The 19,375-nt window shown below is 37.1% G+C and overlaps 1 protein-coding gene across 1 annotated transcript; it reads right to left on the reverse strand.

The window, feature by feature from the left end:
* Positions 1-9,238: 9,238 nt before the first annotated feature.
* Positions 9,239-14,815, reverse strand: LOC119693136. The gene is made up of 5 exons (XM_038115670.2): positions 14,581-14,815; positions 13,527-13,718; positions 12,951-13,095; positions 10,355-10,488; positions 9,239-9,506 (listed from the first exon to the last, which is right to left on the reverse strand). The coding sequence occupies exons 1-5, from the start codon at positions 14,635-14,637 to the stop codon at positions 9,291-9,293; spliced, it is 744 nt and encodes a 247-aa protein (XP_037971598.2). The 5' UTR covers positions 14,638-14,815; the 3' UTR covers positions 9,239-9,290.
* Positions 14,816-19,375: the final 4,560 nt, after the last annotated feature.

Genomic DNA, 19,375 nt, shown 5'->3' on the forward strand with positions numbered 1-19,375 from the left:
ATTCGGTGCAGCCAGAGGCGAGCAGCTGTACCGGTATAATCAGCAAACGCCTGTGTATTAGAGATAAAAAAAGTGGACTAAAATTTTTGGTGGATACCGGTGCTAACGTATCTGTGTTACCTGTGTCGAAGTATAACCATTTCGCGAGTGATTGTAGTGAATATAAGCTATATGCAGCAAATGGTAGTGTGATAAAGACATTCGGTACAAAAACAATGATATTGGACTTTTGTTTACGTCGACCGTATAAATGGACATTTATTATAGCGGAGGTAACGCAACCAATATTAGGAGCAGATTTCTTGGCTCACCACGGTTTGATTGTGGATTTATCTTCCTCTAGGTTAATTGATGATTTGACAAAATTGAAATCTATTGCCAGTATAGTGGAGGTGGATCAACCCACCGTGACAACAGTGGAGGATACGCACCCATTTCATGATTTGTTATGTAAGTACGTAAATATTACTAAACCTGCATCGTATAAGGAAGTACCTACACACGGTGTTTTTCACCACATCGAAACAACTGGACCTCCAGTATACGCTCGAGCTAGACCGTTACCACCATCTAGATATAAGAAAGTACAAGAGGAGTTTCGTTTTATGCAGGAAACAGGTATATGTAGGCCTTCAAAGAGCCCTTGGGCCAGTCCACTTCATGTGGTACCCAAGAAAAATGGGGAGTTACGTCCATGTGGGGATTATAGGAAACTAAACTCTATTACCAAGCCGGACAGATACCCGATACCTCGTTTATCTGACTTTACGTACATACTAACGGGTAAGAAAGTATTTTCTAAGATTGATATAAATAGGGCTTATCACTGTATTAGCACTGCACCAGAAGATATAGAGAAAACTGCAATAATCACGCCGTTTGGTTTGTTTGAATTCCCGCGCATGACGTTTGGGTTGCGTAACGCCGCGCAAACGTTCCAGCGATTCATGCACCATACTGTTTTTCAGGATCTGGACGTTGATTGTAAAAATAGTATATTTTCCTATATCGATGACGTCATTTTAGCATCGCCTGACGAAGCTACACATCGTAAGCATCTAGAGTCATTATTTAAGCAGTTCGAAAGGTATAATCTTACTATAAATATGACAAAATGTGTGTTTGGAAAGGCAGAGATAGATTTTTTAGGCTATCATGTCACATCAGATGGGATTCGTCCACTGGATGATAAAGTTAAAGCCGTTAACGAATTTCCGCGGCCCAACAACATCGATGAATTGCGACGATTTTTGGGCATGGTTAATTTTTATAGGTCTCATATACCAAATGCAGTTTCATCTCAATCGATACTTACTAGTTTCATTCATGGCTCTAAAAAGAAGGACAAAACACCTATTGCTTGGACGCCAGACGCTGAGCTAGCATTTGAGGAATGTAAGGCGAGCTTGTGCGATGCGGTCATGCTGTCTCACCCGGTAGCGGATGCACCGCTCGCACTTATGACCGACTCTTCGGACACCTGCGTGGGTGCAGTGTTGCAACAACGTGTTGATAACGCTTGGTTACCTTTAGGTTACTTCTCAAAAAGTTTGTCTAAGACGGAACGGAAGTATAGCACGTATGATAGAGAGTTGTTAGGTATCTACTTAGCCATTCGTCATTTTCGGAATATGGTCGAGGGACGAATGCTGACAGTTTATACAGATCATAAACCTATTACGTTCGCGTTTAGTAAAATAAATAGCGAGAAAGAGTTACCTAGACGTACACGTCACCTAATGTTTATCAGTGAGTTCACCACAGATATCAGACATGTGAGTGGGCAAGACAATGTTGTTGCGGACACGTTATCACGCGTCGCAACTATTAGCTGTCCCACGGTTATAGACTACGAGGAACTCGCTAGGGAACAACAACAAGATACCTATATCTTACAAGTGTTGAATTCTGATGACACTGACGTTGCAGTTAAAAAAATAATACTACCTGGTAGTAGTTCATTTATTTTTTGCAATATTAGTAATGACAGAATTAGACCGTACTTACCTGAGAAGTTTCGACGTATAGCTTTTGATACAGTACATAATTTAAGTCACCCTGGAACCAGGACTACACGAAAATTGGTACAAGATCGTTTTTATTGGCCAAGTATGAATCGCGATGTTAGTCAATGGACTAAGACATGTATTCAATGTCAGCGATCAAAGGTCAACCGACATACGATGTCAGCTTTGGGATCGTTTCCCCAGTGTGACAGATTCGAACACATTCACGTAGATTTAGTAGGACCTCTACCGATTTCACAAGATGGGTTCAGATATTGTCTTACTATAATAGATAGAGGAACGCGGTGGCCAGAATGTTTTCCTACAAAAGATATAACTGCTGAAACTGTTGCACGAGTTATTCATGATAACTGGGTATGTAGATTTGGCAGCCCTAGGTTCCTGACTTCCGACCAGGGCCGGCAGTTTGAAAGCAATTTATTCAGTGAACTTATGAAATTATTAGGCATAAAAAAACTACGTACAACACCCTACCACCCACAGAGCAACGGGGCGGTAGAGCGCTGGCACAGATCGCTTAAAGCTGCGTTGACTGCTCGCTTATGTAATGCACCATCATCATGGGTGTCGGAATTACCTACGGTGTTACTAGGGCTTAGGACAGCGGTGAGGAGCGATAACGGGATAAGCGCAGCGGAATTGACTTACGGAACTACTTTGCGTTTACCTGCAGATTATTATGATACTAAGTCGAACTTAAATATTGATAGCAGTAATGAGTACGTATGGAAATTAAGAGATAATATAAGGAAATTTCGTTCTATGGCAATTAGGGAAAATAAAAATGGTAATATATTTATACATCCTGATTTAGAGACTTGCAGTCACGTTTTTATACGAAACGACGCTGTTCGTAGGCCTTTACAGCCTACGTACGATGGTCCTTTTCGTGTGTTGGATAGAAATAGGAAGGTATATTACATTCAAATGTCAAATAGAAAAGTTCATATTTCTATAGACCGTTTAAAACCAGCATATTGCTTGAGTGAACGTAACGACGAATCTTCAACGACGGACACTGAGGTTCCTAATCACGATTCTCCTGTCACTTGTACCACGCGCAGTGGAAGAGTAACAAGAGTACCTATACGATTCAGGTGAAGTTATTTAGGTACTTATTGTAGGTATTTTTTTAGGTATTTTTTTTTGTAGATGATAAGTATGTCAACTAAATTTAATTAATATAAGTAATAAGAATACCTTGTATTTGTATTTCATATTTGTATTTTTGATGATATTCGATTATATTGTTATAACATGCACTATCTTACTAAGAATTTTAGTTTTATTATTTCGTCCAGTGAAAGCTACGATAATATTAAGCGACGCGATATACCTTTAATTTAGTTAACAATCAATGTAACAGCTAGCATAGCTACGTATCGCTTAGTAGTATGATAGCACCTTTACAGTTAGAATAAGTAGGTTGCGTATAAGCATTAATACACTTTATATACATAAGTCTTTGCAAATATTTTTATTGTATCACGGATTGATTACTCGCAGTACTTATTGTCCAAATTAACAATACCTATACAATGGGTAAATCATACAGCAAGTCAGAGGAAATTATCATCGCCCAAAATGGCGCGAATAATGCTAGTAATAGCTCATTAGAGCAGAAGATAGAAGTATATGGCACAGTGGTGGCAAGTTTTCTTGTATTGTTTTTATTATGTGCTACGTGTCTCTTGTGCAAAAAGTGTAAAAAAGGAGTGAAAACCTGGGCTCGAAAGGAGTTCATTACTGCAATTTCATTAGATCAATTGGACAAAACTGCTAGGCAACAAACAGCTGCCAACGCGCAGTACGCATGAACAGTGTATCTACATCCTTATCTAATGTTACTGTTTCTTCTTACTTAGTATTATATGTGTTTGTAACTTGATCTTCATGTTAATGTATTTACATGTCTAGTATGTGTGCGACCACGACGGCAACCTGTGTGTTTAAAATTTATTAGTAGGTATTACAGATCATTTGTAACTTTGTTCCAAAATGTTTGACATATTTTTTTCAAAAAAGGGGAGGAATGATGTAGGGACGACATTACAATTTCAGCTTACTTTGCACCTTAGTAATCTAAGTCAGTCTCGGGTTGGCCGGGTTGTGAGTGGTCGCATACCAATTAACTTTTAACCATATTTCAAGTGCTAAATAAATATATATTTACGTGGACTTATAATCTATTATTCGCAACCCAATCCCCGAGTCTCAACAACCCTTTAGTTGTCAGTTTGTCAGTATAGTGAGCGACGACGACAAACTAAACGACTGATTATTATATTATCGCTTGTTTATAGAAAAGAAAACAAATGAATAAACTTCACACTAACACAACTGTCTCTTTCACACAGAAATCATAGCCGAAAAAACCAAAGTGACATTTCACGACGACCGAACAACCTTCCACGAAATACCCGAGGGCACGAAAGAATTCAACGGTGTCCCTGAGGAATACGATGACCAGAACGACGAGTTCAGAGACGAAAGAGAGAACTACAATGAAGAGGAGGAATTCCGGCCTGATCACGAGATCGATGACGAGCAGTTTGTCGAAGGTGATGATCAGTATCAAGAAGAAGAAGTGTTTCAAGATGACCAGAGGCCGGAGGTTGAGGAGTTTCAGGAGGCGCAGCCCAAGCTGACGCCGAAGCAGAGGTGGCATCGGGCTTACAACAAGATCGTGATGCAGCTGAACGTGAGTCTTTTTCAATTTTCTATTGGCATTGAAAGCGTTTATTCAATTCTTTGTTGAACAAATTAATTTTCCTGTTTTACCGACATCTGTTATTGTTTGTTTTATTCGTTACGTAAACTTTTGTTTTCATTTGATGATATTATTTTTCTGTATCCTTCTTATTTTTGTTATTTTGTGCCCTTTTTTGTTTCTGATATATATTCTGGTGATATGTATTTTGTTACGCTTTCAGTGCCAAATTTACCTTATTTTCAATTCTAGATTTTTTCTTCGTTTTCATGGGGATATGATCTCTGATTTAAAAATGAATGTTTATTGTATGTGTGTTTAACTATATTGAGGAATGAATATAGTTAGACAGGCATTCTACAAAGCAGTTTGAGTGTTTATTTGTGTTAGCTTATCATCAGCAGCTCTTCAAATAAAAATTTTAAGGTAAGTGTTGTTAATTTCCCATAAGATAGGCGTTGTTCCAAATAAAATTTTCGCCAAGATACATACATAACATTAAATATGCGTATTTAAAACAATTTTATCAACGAATTTAAAAAGTGTTTGTTCGAACCTGTCGAAATTAACGTAAGTGATAAAAGCCGACATAGGTCAATGATCGTGTAAAGTACTAAGTCTTAACAGACTTAGGTTTAACTTTATGTAAAGGTGTATTTACAACTGTTTATGTCTTGATCCAGTGTTTTGTCTAGTCAATACATTTTTATTTATACTTTTTCTACGAAGCCAATTAACGGTCGCTAGCGTTAGTAGTCTCGAGACGAAAAGGTACTTGAACTGTATTTATTGAATCTTACAACTGAATTCATCCCTAAATAATTTATTTAACAAATGAAACTATGTATTTAAATGACGATTAAAGATATTGATTATGATGAAGATAATGATTTATGACGTTTCAAAGTAAATTGTAAATACATAGTAGGTATCCTTGTCAGATCCACCACTATGCTATGCATAAACAATGCCTACAGCCTAGATACCTATGTATACAGGGTAAAGCGACATTCGCAAAAAAATTATGGCATTAGGTACATATTTTGAAAATTGATGAAAATAAATATATTTATGTGTATAGAATTTTTCCCAGAAACGTAGGCCATCTACTTATATTTTTTTTGATTCCCGAATATCCAAAATTCGTAGTAAAATACATTGCTGTTTAGAAAGACCCTGACATTTTTGAACATCCTATATTCACATACTTACATAGGCCGAAGCCTTGCCCAGCTAGCAACACAGTAAGCACATCAGGCCATCGCCCATACTGGGCGCCCCGCAGAGAAAACACATCGGCATAGAGCGAAATGGCGTATCGGTGTAGTTCTATGCACTTAATTGGTACTCTAGTGATTTGCCCTTGGTACGCTGTGGCACGTCTAGAAACATAGAGTATTAAAGATAAAGTGAGTGATGGTTCACTTTGTATTTTTTTTTCCAAGTGAATTCCCGGGAAATTGGGAAATTGGCGTTGGTTATAGGGTCTGGCGTTGCGTTTGTAATAGCAAAAGGCACAAAAAAGGAGAAGGACTGTTTCTCATGATGTTTTATAGATTAGATACTTTATCGAGACGTTTACCTTCTACACGGCTATAGGTTTATTTTTAGGATTTTATCATATTTACTTACCACCTAAACATTTTTACATAAAAAACTAATATTTAATTACTCTGTGCTGGAGTCCTGTAGGGGTTAGAAGAATTGAGTGAATTCGGTAATAAATAAGTACATTGTGGGTATGTATGTTTGTTAGCTTTTTGGTTCCATTTATACAGGGTGGGTGGAATTTTGACAGTAACCTCGTTGTACCATGTTGGTGCAATAATAAAAGTTTCCCAGTATGTCGATTACATTGACCTGGCAGGCTGACAACTGAAAGGTCACAGATGAAACTGATCGATCCTGTATGTTTCGGTACCAACTATACTTCTTTCGTTCCTATATAATACTTACGAGTATTGTGAATTGAAGTAGGTACTTACAGAATATTCTAATTTTATGTTATATTGTAAAAACCTATACCTAACAGTTGAGACGATAAAGTGAACTAGATCTCCTTTTACATTACACGTAGTATTTACGAATAGGTATATACCAAAAATTTCAGTGTCAGTTTCACGTCAATTTACAGTGATATATGGGTACTCCCAGTGCGGATTGAAAAAATAAATACATTTACACACATAAATATTCAGAAGAGGTTTTACATAATGTCCTCTCTGTTAGATTCGTTTAGTTGTGTTACTGTGGTAAGTTTGTAGTGTTGTACAGTCAGCTGCATAAGTAGCTATACACTTTTGTACTTTGTCAATCTGAAACCGCCTATCAATTCATTGAAACATTTATGGTTCGCCAGTTTAACAAGGTACAGAAGTGTATATCTACTTATGCAGCTGACCGTACTTTCCGCGCAATCCTATCAAAATTAAATTAGCAAACCATAGTATCCTTCTGTCATTTCAAATGAAATGCAAACATACTCAATCATTCGTATTTTCTCATATTTTTGTTGATTGATAATTAATATTCTATCGATTTATTTTTGTTTCCAAATCCCTTTTTTGTGATTTGGGAACGCTATGCTAATGAGATTTTTTTATTCTTTCCAATCCGTTTTGTCGCCTCAGTCAGTGCGTGGACGACCGAGAGTCGGGATGGTACCTTTAGAACGCAAAAACAAACAAACGGGAGCGATCAGTGCCTTTAATACAACAAGATAGAGTCGTGGTTAGCGCAGCTGATGATAAACCTCGTATTTCCTAAGCTAGAGTGACCTCGGTATGTGTTTACCACCCGCCGCTCTAGCCGCGCCTTTGAACCGATCTCCTCATTAGTTCAACTCAGTTACTCCGAACGCAACTACGCACCCTCAGTATCGGATACGCACTCGCCGCGAACGGGTTAAGAGCTATTTAAAAAAAAAGTTATTTTTTTACGGTAAAGAGCGGTTTAGAGAAAGCGGTATCTAAAACAACAACAGTCAAAGATATTATTCGTGTACTGTGACTTGCGCAAGCGACGATGACGTCACCGGAAAAGCCGCGATAGCGCCATCCTGCGGGCGGCCGTGGCCCTATTGATTACATTACCGCCAGTTATCACCGCCATTTGTATGCTAATCCGAAACGCTCAGGTGAGCACTTTCAGACAGTCGCAGACAGAATGGTGCGAAGTAAGAAAGCGCCTTCGGGCAGCGAGGCTGATGTGCGAAGAGTCCAGGGGTTTACCTCGTCTAGTGGTTCCCGATTGCGAGTTAGACGAGGCTCCAGCCTCACAGACTTGGACAAGCTAAGGGGCGGCGGGGGATCCAGCGGGGGCGGCTCAATAGGCGATTTAATGAACATGTTCAGTGGAAGTGCGACCTCTGTGGGCAGTGACTCTTTGGTGGCGAGGACTGTTCCTTTGGAGACGGTGCGGAGAAGCGTGGTGCCGTCTCTTTCTTCCCCGCAGCCTCGGGCTATGCCGTCTCCTCTGATCCATGTGTCGAGGCCGGTGGGGCCGCTGACCATGGCTCAGAGGACCCTGAGATTTAGCAGACTGCTCAAGTACCAGCCCTGCTCACAGGATGTGCCGTTGGTTCTGGTTAGTGCTTTTTTATATTCTTTGTCATTAAGGTCTGGGTTTAAGGTTCTTTATTGGTATTCAAGGAGGTTGGAGATTGGTAGGGCTAGGAATGGCCGTATTGAAGATTCTGTGTTTGGTTTATTACGAGTTACAATTTAATCTGAATGAATTATTATAACCAGTAATCAGAACTTACTTAATTACTTTGGTACGATCGGTTAAATTATACCTACATTACATCGTTTTTTTATTATGAACACTTCCGTCTTCCCAATCCCGTTACACACTTTTCTCTTTCTGAAATCTTGAAGAAAAACAATAAATAGTGCTCTCCTGTTTACACAAGATGGGACTCCCTATTTTAAATTGAATATATCAAGTCAGGCGTATTATTTCATTTCATTTGGCTGCAAGTTGAGAGCACTCTCTCGAAGCAATGCATATGTTAGCGGGACTGCCGGGCACGACTTGGCATTTCTCATGAATATCTAAAATTACATTTTTATGGTAATTTATTTTCAGTCTAGGGTCCATGGATATTTTGATAACCTGTTATTATTACACATAAAATAAAGAAAAAGAGGTGTATTTTAGTAATTCCACAAGTTTCTATAATGTTATGTTTATTCAAAAATATTTACAGTTCCTGAAATAGGTACTACATTTAACGCTAAGATAAATTAATAGTAAATAAAGTAAATAAAATTTAATAGTACTTACTTAACTACATGTATCATTATAAAATCGTAACTAAATGCTTATTATAGGTATGTTCATTGCTATTGATCATTGATAACCCAACCCAAGCCAGTAATATGGTAAAAATAAATAAATGGTAAACAAAACATTTACGTAACGATATTTTACAAAGGTAAATTTATATATTTTTTTACATCAACAAATTGACATTGCCAAACCTCGCCAATGCGCATTTGCGCTATTTTTCCAACTATACCTACCTATTCAAGCTACCCACTCCTACAGCACTAAGCGTATTTCTTCATAAACTTCAACAAATACTTCAGCTTGGGCATCTCTATGTTATGAATGCACCTGTTGAAGTCCCCGATGACCTTGACCGAGTGGGTCATCATGCGAGAGATGATGTCCTTGAGACACACGCTGAGGTCAGACACCTCCTTGAAGCCGTGGATGGAGATCTCTGACATTACTACGGGGAATGGTGATGTCTCGTATAGGAACTGGAAAACAAAAAAAAACATACGCACAGATGAATTGAGAACCTCGTCCTTTTTTAAAGTCGGTTAAACAACTTTTCTCGGTGAAACAGTGTTAGTTGGTACTTGTTTTGCGGTTGTGAACAAGTTTTAGTCCGTAGGTAATCACTAAAAATGCGTTCGAATAAGTTACTCTCTTAAAAAAAACAGATTAAAAGATGAAAATTGTAGCTTTTTCGTATATGGGGGCAGAAAAGTCAATTTAACCTAAAATTTCATAAATTGGTATCTAATAGTGAAAAAATTCAAATAGGTGCTGATAAAAGTCACAAAATATACTTAAGTGAAGATAACGAATCCAGGTCACAAGACACATTTTACGAGAAGTAAAAGCAAACTTAAAACAAGAACAGTAAATTTAAATTAAAACTTTTAGGTCCAATCTTGCCGTTTTTAATGAGCGTCAAATTTTACAGGTCGCGGCTAATGTGTCCCTGTTTAATTATAAATGTATGTACAGGGTGGGACTTTCAACGTTATGATCACGTAGTTCATGTAAGTGTACGTGTACGAGTTAGTCTCTTATAACTAAGATATAATGCATCCTATAATATTACTCCAGATATACCTTAAAAAAAGAAACGAATCGATACACTACACACGACACACATGATTGCCGCGCTGTTAGTTAAACTTATAACAACCCTTATTTTCCGACGGGGGTTTAAATCAGCTGCCATAGTGGACAAACAGCTACCTACTATGCGCTACAAACTCTCGAAAAATAAAGGATAATATTATATAATATTTTTGCCCAGCAGTGGGACACAATACAGGCTGGCTACATAAAAAAAAAAAAACTGAATACTCACGACAGTGCGCTCCAGGTCCTGGCTCTCATGGGAGCAGTTGCCCCCCACCTGCTGCTGCTTCTGGCACTCGAACAGCTTCGACGCCGAGTACTTCTTCAGGTTCTCCAGCGTCTCGAAGTGGACCTGCAGCTTCTCTGTGGGTTGTAGAAATACAGATATAACATAAAATCATAAAAAAATATTCGGCGTCTAGCATGTATTAAACTAATATGTATTAAATGTATGTAACGTGTTATTGAACCAAACACGTGTCTATACCGCAATAGTACCTATACAGCTACCGTACCACCACCGACACATAAGCAATTAACAATCCATATGCAGCGTCGCTAGCCTGACAAAACATCTGTCAGATCTATACAAGTTATGTCATATTTAGAAGCCGAATAGGGGGTTGAGTCGTACACACGAATCTCAAAAAGTCCTAGAACAAGAGTTGTTCAGAATTGCTCCTTGATTGCATCAATGACCCACTTTTTGAACAGCCTGTATAATTTCAAAATCCTTTATCACAGGTTCAAAAACATAAACATTGCTATGTAAAATCGTGTTCAGAGGATAACTGTGGTTGTATTGTATGCCATCCATTTTACAATACGAATAGCACTACTTTTAGAAAATTATGATCATCGCCCTTTTTAAAAATTATACCTACCACAGTGACATTCATATTTAGGTATTGCCATTTTAGTGAAAGAAAGTCTATTACCTATGTTCTGTCTGTATCGGTGCTCGCTCTGGGTATTTCTTACACACACACACACATTATAATTTTCAGCCGCCACGCGTTCTTTATTTCAGTTCCCCCTATCAACTGGCAAATCGTTTGATATTATTCTAACTTGATACGACACCAGTCCAATGTTGTTTCACCACGACGTTTAATATTAAACACCTCCCTTCGCAAACAGATAACGTGAGGTATAGGGACAAAGCTGGTCCTAAAACAACAGCCAGAAACGAAAGTACATTATGTACTGTTGATATATTATGTACAGGAGGGCTATTCTATATTGAAGAAAAACGAACGAACGAGAGCTTTCATGCAATCGGCACGTTTAATACAACGAGATAGAGTCGTGGCTCGCGCAGTAGAGCTCCGAAACTTGGTTTTTCGTCATAAAGAGTGACCCCACAGGGCCACGGGGCCCTTTGAGTGAGTTGGCTATACATGTGTTCCCAATTAGGCACGGGCTAAGTAATTTCGTCTATTTTAAACTTCGACCAAAAAAGGAAGTTTTCAGTTTCTTTCATATTTTGTTTTGTTCACGATACAATACACACATTTCTTGGGTATGGCCATTTGCCACTTCCCATATTTCACAGGAATGTTTAGATACAGCAATACACTTCTTCTTATCTCGGCCCCATGAGTACCTAAGTTGATGGCATTAGTATGATATTTATTACGTAGGTATAATTTTTGAGTTAACTAATGTTTTTTGTATTTTAAACTAAAGTCGTTTAAGTAAGAAAAATATGTGGGTACCTAAAGTACCTATACTACTTTATTTTCCGTAGGAGTCCTAAACATGCACTCATTAGAGCAAAACAAAGGCATGCAGTGCAACAGTAATGTTCTTGGTTCTTAGCACAAACCTTTGTCTTTGTTTTATTTCAAACACAAATGAGATATAATCCGCGAACCGAGTGTCGCTTTAGCGTGTGTAGTTTTTGCAGTAATTAGGCGACGCAGAAAGTACTATGTTTTTGTGCTGCGTTTGAAATTACCTTTTGAAATTACCTGCGATACTATATAACTACGTAGAATGTGGAGTGGTGATATCCTCTGACTAATCTAAAAGTTCATAGTACTTCAGCCAATTCCAGGCTTTAGAGATTCCAGAATTGCACCAATGCAATTATTATAAATTTATAAATCGTCCTGGATCACGCTCAATAGTACCAGGTGGTCAGAAACTATAAGGCAGTAGAAACAGTCATTACACCCACTGCATTGGTTGCCCAGAGCACATTGCACAGGGTCACTATCTGTCAAGTAAATACTGAAAATTACCTGGTGGCCAGAAACTATAAGGAAGTCTTCACTTATCGGGCAGTTGCTGCACCCACTATGTGTCGAGTAAACACTCAAAAGTACCAGGCGTCCAGAAACCATAAGACAATATCCACATACCAGGCAGTCGCTGGACCCGCTGGTAGCCCAACGCCATCCACAGGGTCACTACATATTGTATCGAATAAATCAGCTATACTCATCCTGCGGCCCGCCGGGCCTTTATCAGTAGCCCGCGTTCCATGAGAGATAATAGGGAATATGCATGTTTTTTAATATATTTTATTCGATCGTTTACATCGCTTTATAATAGTTAAAAAAAAACATATATTTTTTTGCTTTTGGCCAGCGACAGCATCACTTAAACGTGTTTGTAGCCCTTAAAAAAAAAGTTTAAGTACCAGGGGAGTAAATGCTCAAAAGTACCAGGCGCCCAGAAACTATAAGGAATTATCCACATACCTGGCAGTCGCTGGACCCGCTGGTAGCCCAACGTCATCCACAGGGTCACTACTTATGTATCGAGTAAATGGTCAAAAGTACCAGGCGCCCAGAAACTATAAGGAATTATCCACATACCTGGCAGTCGCTGGACCCGCTGGTAGCCCAGAGCCAGGCACAGGGTCACGTTCTCGTCAGCCAGCTGAAGGCTCTCCCCGAGCATCTTCACGATGCTCTCTCGGCAGTACGTGCCGTTGCGAGGCTTGCGGTCGTGGATTATCACCTGGGGGTGAGAGATTTAGTTGTTGGTAGGTACTTTATTTTATAGTTACTTGGTCAGGTCATGTAGAATCCATCACAGTGTAGGTCGTCGTACGTTTTAGTATAAAAAACCGCTTGAAAACATGGATGAATGTCTGTTTGTACCTGACCACTTTACAAATAAAATTGTCTATGCTCTACAATCGTACATGGCTACCTGTTGTAACAGCTAGCTAATATTGGGAGCATTATTGGTATTCTACTTTTGTTAATAATTACTGCAGCCATTAGTGATATACTAAGTCCGATCCTAGCTGCGTTTTTTTTTGCAGCATTTATTAGCCATTAACGTAATAAATGCCGACGCAATATTACTTATGTACGTTCCAGTGATACGAGGGACCATTGATTGGCATTCAAAGGATTAATCATTTATTTATGTACTGAACAAACCTGAAAGTAAAGCGAGATCTGTTCAAGATACACGGTCATGTAGTTGATAGCCTTATCAGCCTCATTCTTCATCAGCAGTTTGATCTGTGAGATGAGGGTGTCCATGTCCTCCCTGGACTTGGTGGTCCGGACCTGGATGTCTGAGATCAGCGCGCGGTACCCATTGATGAGGTTCTCTTGGAAGTCTGTCGTCTGGAATGAAATTTAAGGGGCTAATGCTGATTTGCAAAAAGGTACATTGAGCTAATGTTGGCATTAACTCTATGTCTGCCTCTTTCTGTCCGTATGCTGTCAAAGCAAGGCGGCGATATATTTAATGCTGACATTAATTTAAAGTTTCTTTGTACAACTTAAGCTGCGTTGAGCGGACACCCGGTGCACATTTTCGATGTATAGGTAGATACCTAGCTGTTTTTTATGTTTTCGCATACACAGGATGTTGGAGAAAGGGTATAGTTAGGTATACGAAGTATCTATAGTCGTAGGATAAAATTTGTTTAGAATGACCCCCAGAGTCACCAATTTCGGCTTATTGTATTTTTTTTATATCATGCTGTATAACACGCGTCCCTAGCTTGTATCAATGTAAAATAAGAGCTAAGCGGTGAGGTGTTATTTGTCGAGATGTTTCTTTTGTACAGACTTTCCATCTTTTGTTGTTCTTATATAATATGGTTAATCTAAGACAACTGTACATTTATTGTAGTTATTCATAACATAACCACACTACGTCGTATTTTACAAACCATGAAAGGTGTTTAGATATTGGTTTATACGTGTGGTGTCGTAAAAAGTAAACGTGCTCTGTATTCAAAAATGTGAATGATATTTTGTGTAATGGTGTAAGCAGCCTCTTTACACGGCCATAAACGTTGAAAGCCTGTGTTGAGCTTGCATTTTTCAAGTATGATATAAAATAAAACAGATACCTCAATTTTATTTTAATGCATTGTAAAATTAAAATTCCCGCATAATATAGGTATCTTTGAAACAATCACATATTCATTAACATTATGTGGCATAAGCATAACATAATACATTTGAAAAAACTCACCTGAAGCGTAATGACGACAAACAACGTCAAAAAGGCAATAAACGTTGCTCGATTCATCTCTTAAAAATTATTTCCGAATTATATTTCTCTCACTTCCATCTCAACTGAAACTGACATATTTCAATGTTTAACATTTTTTGTCTCTAAATTCAGGAAAAGTTAGAAGAAATTATAGGTGTGTTTCTGAATTATTTTAAGCAACCGTGTTGAGCAATTGTTCCCGCAATACTGCAATGTTTAGTCATTACATTCTCGTGTTTACACATAGCTCAGTCGGATTGTTTCATGTTATGTTTCCAGCCTTAGATTAACGATATACTTACAAGATGGAGTGTCAGTGCAAAAGAAACGTCTCGACAAATAACATTCCACCTCTACCACTTTTGAATTACACACACGCACTCACGCCTTGTACTAATGTACTCCCTTGCGGGGTAGGCAGAGGTGCATTGCTGCACCCACTTTTTGCCAGAGTGTTATGTTAGTCCCAATGTAATAGGGGGCGGGCCTATTGCCATTTTACGGGCACATCCAAGACCCGAGAACAAATATCTGTATTTAATCAAATATCTGCCCCAGCCGGGAATCGAACCCGGGACCATCGGCTCAGTAGTCAGGGTCACTAACCACTACGCCATTCGGTCGTCTACTTTTGAATTAATGCTGTCAAAAGATTTGTGACTTTGTGCGATGGTACAATAGTTGTCATTAGGTTTAGCTTAAAACGGTTTGACAGTAAACTAAATGCGGATAGATTTCTGTTTTTGTATGTCTCATACCATCATGGTCGTATATTGTTAATCTAAGGTTCGTGCCGAAACCTCGCGCTACACTCATGATTTCATGACTGATATCGGTATCTTTGTTTATGTTTCGTGAACTAAGTTTACTTATTATGTTTTCAAAATTATATGTATGCGGTGTTTAGTATCTGTCTCAAATTAGGTAGATTAGTCAAATACCTACCCTCTTTTTATCTTGATTTTATTATAATTTCCAGAAAGCTAAGTGGTGTCCCCATAGCCGCAAAATAGTAGTAGTTTTTCATTTAGGTTAAATTTAATAATGAGATTCAAAAAATATATATAAAAGGAATAATTTAGAATGTTTGTAATTACTTATAAGAAAAAAAAACTACTAGATTCTACTAGTAAAAATCTTGTTTTTTCAAAACCAAATAAACATTTGGTAGCTATCATATTTTATTGGTTTTAAATTTAAAATAATTTAACCAAAATAATTATATTATAATGAACGTAGGTACCTAGTTAGGTACTTGAACAGCGTAAAACGGATGTGAATTTACAGTGTTACCAAAACGTAATGAAAACAATTCATCGGTATATAGGCCAGGATGTCCAATTTGTAAATATTGACTATCTGATAGTTATAAATATTTTATATTTACACTTTAGTATCCTAATGAATCAAGATCCTTCAACAGCTGAAACTTTTGTCTATCATATTTGTTCTTAGCGCCTTGATGGCAAACAATGCAATGTCTCTAGACACACAATTAGACTTAAAATTTTCACCACAGTCAAAGAATAAAATTAAACCTAGGTTACTTGAAAGAAGTTATGACTAGTGCACATTTAACAGAAACATGCCATTTAACTTATAAACATGGCCTCGTGTACGAAGCAATAACGAAATGGTGAACCAATAATTAATTTGGGCATTATTTATATAATCATCAACATATTATAGCAGTTCTCTGCTGGACGTAGGCCTTTCCCAAAGCACGCCACTTATATATACTTAAGTATATATGCATTGTAAAATAAAATTATTAAGTATTTCTTACATTCCCAAACTTCAATAAATCACGCAGCATGTCATAAAAATATGTTAAAATATAAAACAGTGCCATCTGTTGCTAAAATACGTTAGTAGTGTTTGTTGACCTCGCTTCGTGCTATCACTACTAGGTGGCAGCACTAGTATTCTTCAAGTACCACGCTACGTAGCGCGCTACAATTCTGCTACGCGCTACGGTTTCAATAATTTACACTAAAACGTTTTTTAAGTACTTACAAATTAATAATGTACTGACAAGTATTTTTTTAAATTATATAAAAGTAGGAATAAAATGATTAGAATACGCAAATAAATGAATTTTCCTTTGAATAAAGAGCTAACTTCGTTTAACCCTTTTCTTTGGCCAAATAGCAAACAGTAAAACCTCACTCGCCCTTTTGATAAAGAGTTTCCTTCCGAGAAAAAGCATTTAGAGTAAGTAGCTACCTAACATTTCATCAGAAATGAAATTCTCAAGCAGTATACTCTCTTCATTTTCGTTACTTTGTAGGTATGTAAATGTATAATTTACTTTGTAGCATTAAAGTTGAAACCGTTGTTACGAAGTTTATATTGAAATTATGGCCACGTTTGGGCAGAACAGAGGTACTTACTTGGTGTTCTGGAGTTATTTTACTATGAATAAAAATCTGTTGTTCTGTCTTTAGAGTGCTAACTTTACTATATTGGACTGAAAAGGTCGAGCTGGCAACTTGTCAAATGCTTAATTGTTGTATATTGTGGGAGAGTGCCAAAGAGTCATCAACAGTGCATTGATGAAATCAATGTATTGCTAGATAACATTGTTATACTATTCGAATGGATTCAGTGTGTGATTCGATAACTTAATCAAACAGAAAATGTACCATAATAATATATACTTACATCATTTCGAAATCATAAATTGCCGATAATTTATTGTATAAACAATAATATATAATGACCACACAAATAATAATAAACTCATATTATTTGATTCAGTTAACCTCGCTGTTCCAATATAATAAAGTTTGAGAGCTAAAAATAAAATATTGGTGGAGTTCCGGAGTGCTATGGATTTAGGTAACATTAGGTATTTTTTTAAAGATAAGAGAATGATTCCAATTTCACTTGTACAAATTTAATGTATCGGCCTGGCCTTGTAGCACGGGGCGCTATTAAGACAAAAATTCTCCGTCGCGCTCGCTTTTGAGACTGCGCGATGTAAAACTCTTGTCACGTCTTAGATGCACCCCGTACTAGCCCTTCTGAAGTTAGGACGCTCATCTCACAAACACAGTTGTATGACCATTATTTCAATCGTACAAACTGGATTCATTCTCACGAAGGTCACATAAACGGTTTTTTACAGGTAGATATTTATATGTATAACAAATAAATACAGAACGATCAGTACAAGACCCAGTTTTGGGTTACCAGTAGTGCTTTTATCGATAATCGACGGCCGAGGTGACCATTACCAGCCTTTACATGTGAGATATTTCATATCGATACCTGTTATTACTACAGAAAAGCACAGGTTTATTTTTTACGAAAATGTGTTTGTACTGTTTCTGTATTTTGTATTGATGTATGTATTCTTATTTATTTTTTTACCCATGACGGACGAGAGGGCTTTATAGTTTATACTCTGTTTTATAAATAAAATTATAAGTTTAACGTTTCTGGGTATCTGTATCACATTTAACCAAATCAAATAAAGATATTCCATTTACGTCACGATAAAAAATATACTTAAGTATTAACTAATACTTCTTATTACATATTTATTAACATAACTTTAGATAAAAAATAATAAATAGGTAAATAGAGTTAAGCAGATTTAATTTTAATTTAACAAACAAATTATTTAAAATTATTTCCCTACCAAGTTTCCGCAACTGAGTTTCGTAAAATTACAACAAAGTTGAACAACGCGCAACTCCCACTTTCGAACCAAAACATGAAATGAAATGAATGCTAATGGAGGAATAACATTGTACATAAAAGTTTAGTATAGGCAAGTAACAAGCCAAGAGTTAAACATATTTATATATTTTTTTATTTATAAAAACAGGCATATACATAATTGGTTATAACACATGATTATCTGTAAGAGCTGTTAAATTTACTTCAATATTGCTGAGGGCGTCATTAAGCTAGCCTTTTCCGTTTAGGAGTATAGAATACAATAGAATAGAATAAATCTTTATTTCAATTTAATTTTATCTTGTTACTTATAGATTAAAATTAGTAAAATTTTCCGAACACTTTAAAATAAATACATAAGACATACATCCCACAAAACCATAAAATATGTTAATATGGTTTGACTGTGGCTTGCAGTAAGTTTGTGCTTTTCTCAGTGCAAGTTTTTCATTGCTTGCGAGTGTATTATTGAATGGTGTAGTTGTAAATATGGTGCTACGTACGTGCATAATGTTTGCACAGGCCGCGCCTGCAACAGTTCTGAATAAAAAATATTTTATTTTGAAGCACGCGTTAGTTATTGGCGTGAATACATTTCGTTTTTCATCGAAGCGTGCAAACAAAACTATTTCATTGAATCATGCTAGATATTTTAGTCTATTTTCAGTTCGTTCGTACGTTCTTCACCGTGATTTCTAGAAAATAATTTGCTTTATCGTCGATTCCTATTGTATAATTTTAAACATATTTATTGCAATAACTTTATTTGATTCATAAAATAATATATTTTTAAATAAAATAGTATAATAATTCGACCATATTTCTTGAAGCAGTCTATGCCACGCATCCTTTAGTAGGAACAGATTTGAACATTATTCTTATTTAGGTGAGGTCCTAGTTAAGTTAGGATCTGTTTCACAATATCTGGATAATGCATACCTGTCGCATATACGACATGCTGTCACTCTCTGTAATTATGTTTTAGACAGTGACAGCATATATTTAATCCACAGCTTCACAAGTATCCAGACATTGTGAAAAGGCCCTTTATGTCTTACGCGACAACAGTGTAAGCTGGTAAGAATTA

This window comes from Plutella xylostella, chromosome 21, assembly GCF_932276165.1.
Source record: "Plutella xylostella chromosome 21, ilPluXylo3.1, whole genome shotgun sequence".
Taxonomy (NCBI): domain Eukaryota; kingdom Metazoa; phylum Arthropoda; class Insecta; order Lepidoptera; family Plutellidae; genus Plutella; species Plutella xylostella.

What these genes read in the sequence shown, in the direction of transcription:
- LOC119693136 (XM_038115670.2), bottom strand. Translation starts at nt 14,637, where the DNA reads ATGAATCGAGCAACGTTTATTGCCTTTTTGACGTTGTTTGTCGTCATT. An exon ending in TTGTCGTCATTACGCTTCAG is followed by an intron (nt 13,719 to 14,580) that starts GTGAGTTTTTTC and finishes ATTTCATTCCAG; the next exon opens with ACGACAGACTTCCAAGAGAA. An exon ending in AGGACCTGGAGCGCACTGTC is followed by an intron (nt 9,507 to 10,354) that starts GTGAGTATTCAG and finishes TTTGTTTTCCAG; the next exon opens with TTCCTATACGAGACATCACC.